General features: G+C 65.7%; 1 protein-coding gene across 1 annotated transcript in view; it reads left to right on the forward strand.

The window, feature by feature from the left end:
• Nucleotides 1–454: 454 nt before the first annotated feature.
• MNEG_7603 (hypothetical protein) overlaps nt 455–1,040 on the forward strand; it is a gene marked incomplete at both ends in the record, with an annotated part of 2,739 nt that continues 2,153 nt past the window's right edge. The window contains 2 exons of the mRNA XM_014043922.1: nt 455–470; nt 673–769. Of these exons, the coding sequence (XP_013899376.1) occupies nt 455–470; nt 673–769 (113 nt within the window). The remainder of the gene's footprint in view (nt 471–672; nt 770–1,040) is intronic.

A 1,040-nucleotide genomic window follows, 5' to 3' on the forward strand; every position in this document is an offset into this window, starting at 1 on the left:
GCCGCAGGCCGTGCGGGTGGGTGCTGGGGGGTGGGGGCAAATGGGGACGGCGGGGGCGGCTGGACACGTGTGCGTTGCGAGGCATGTGCGGGCACACTCTTTTTTGAGCTGTCGTGTCCTGATCAACCTGACATGGTGCAGGGGTTCCCCCCTCCTCTTGCCCTGCGCCCGGGTGCCGGCCCCGCCTGCCACCTACATCAGCACACCGCGCCCTTACTGCACGTGTTGGGAGCAACTCCGCCGTCGGCTGGCCACGCCGCGAACACCGTTTTCCTTCCACAGACGGCGCCGCACAACGTACACGTGCGGCGACTCCCTCTCGTCCCCTCCCCTGCGCTCTCCGCCCCCCGCCCCCCAGGGCTGCTACGGCCCCCAGTGGCGCGGCCACGTGCTGGCCCACCTGCCCTTCTACACAATCCTCGTGCCCCAATTCATAGAGCTCTGCTACAGCAGAATGGCTTACAGGGCCGGTGAGACAAGACAAGGCTGACGGCACTCTGGGGGGCCCCCGAAGCCGCGACAGATGGCAGGGCCGTGGCAACATAATCCAGGCAGCAGCGCCCGCCAAAGGGCTGCCTTGCACGCACGCGGGGCCCGCGGTTCAACGGAAGGAACAACTCCCCCCTGAGATCGCCAAAACCTCCCAATTAAATCGCCGAAACCGCTTTTCAGACGCCGCCGTGCGCGACACGTACCGCGTGCTGCGTGAGCTGGCTGACAGCCGGGAGCTGCTGGAGGAGCTGAGGGGGGCTGAAGCTGCGTTCAACAGGTTGGTGTGTTTTCGGGGGAGGGGACGGGTGTGGGAGGGATGGCGTCGTCGGCCGACGGACGAAGTCAGGGGCGTTCCAGTCGCGTTTGATGACCGGTGTCATCCGCACACGCACACTTGATGCCCACGTGTGCGGGCGCGCTCACACACACACGCACACACACACACACATACACACACACACACGCCTCCTTCCCTCACCCACCCCACACACACACACACGCGTCCTTCCCTCACCCACCCCACACACACACACACACACACAATGAGC

This window comes from Monoraphidium neglectum (genome assembly GCF_000611645.1).
Source record: "Monoraphidium neglectum strain SAG 48.87 unplaced genomic scaffold scaffold01361, whole genome shotgun sequence".
NCBI lineage: Eukaryota > Viridiplantae > Chlorophyta > Chlorophyceae > Sphaeropleales > Selenastraceae > Monoraphidium > Monoraphidium neglectum.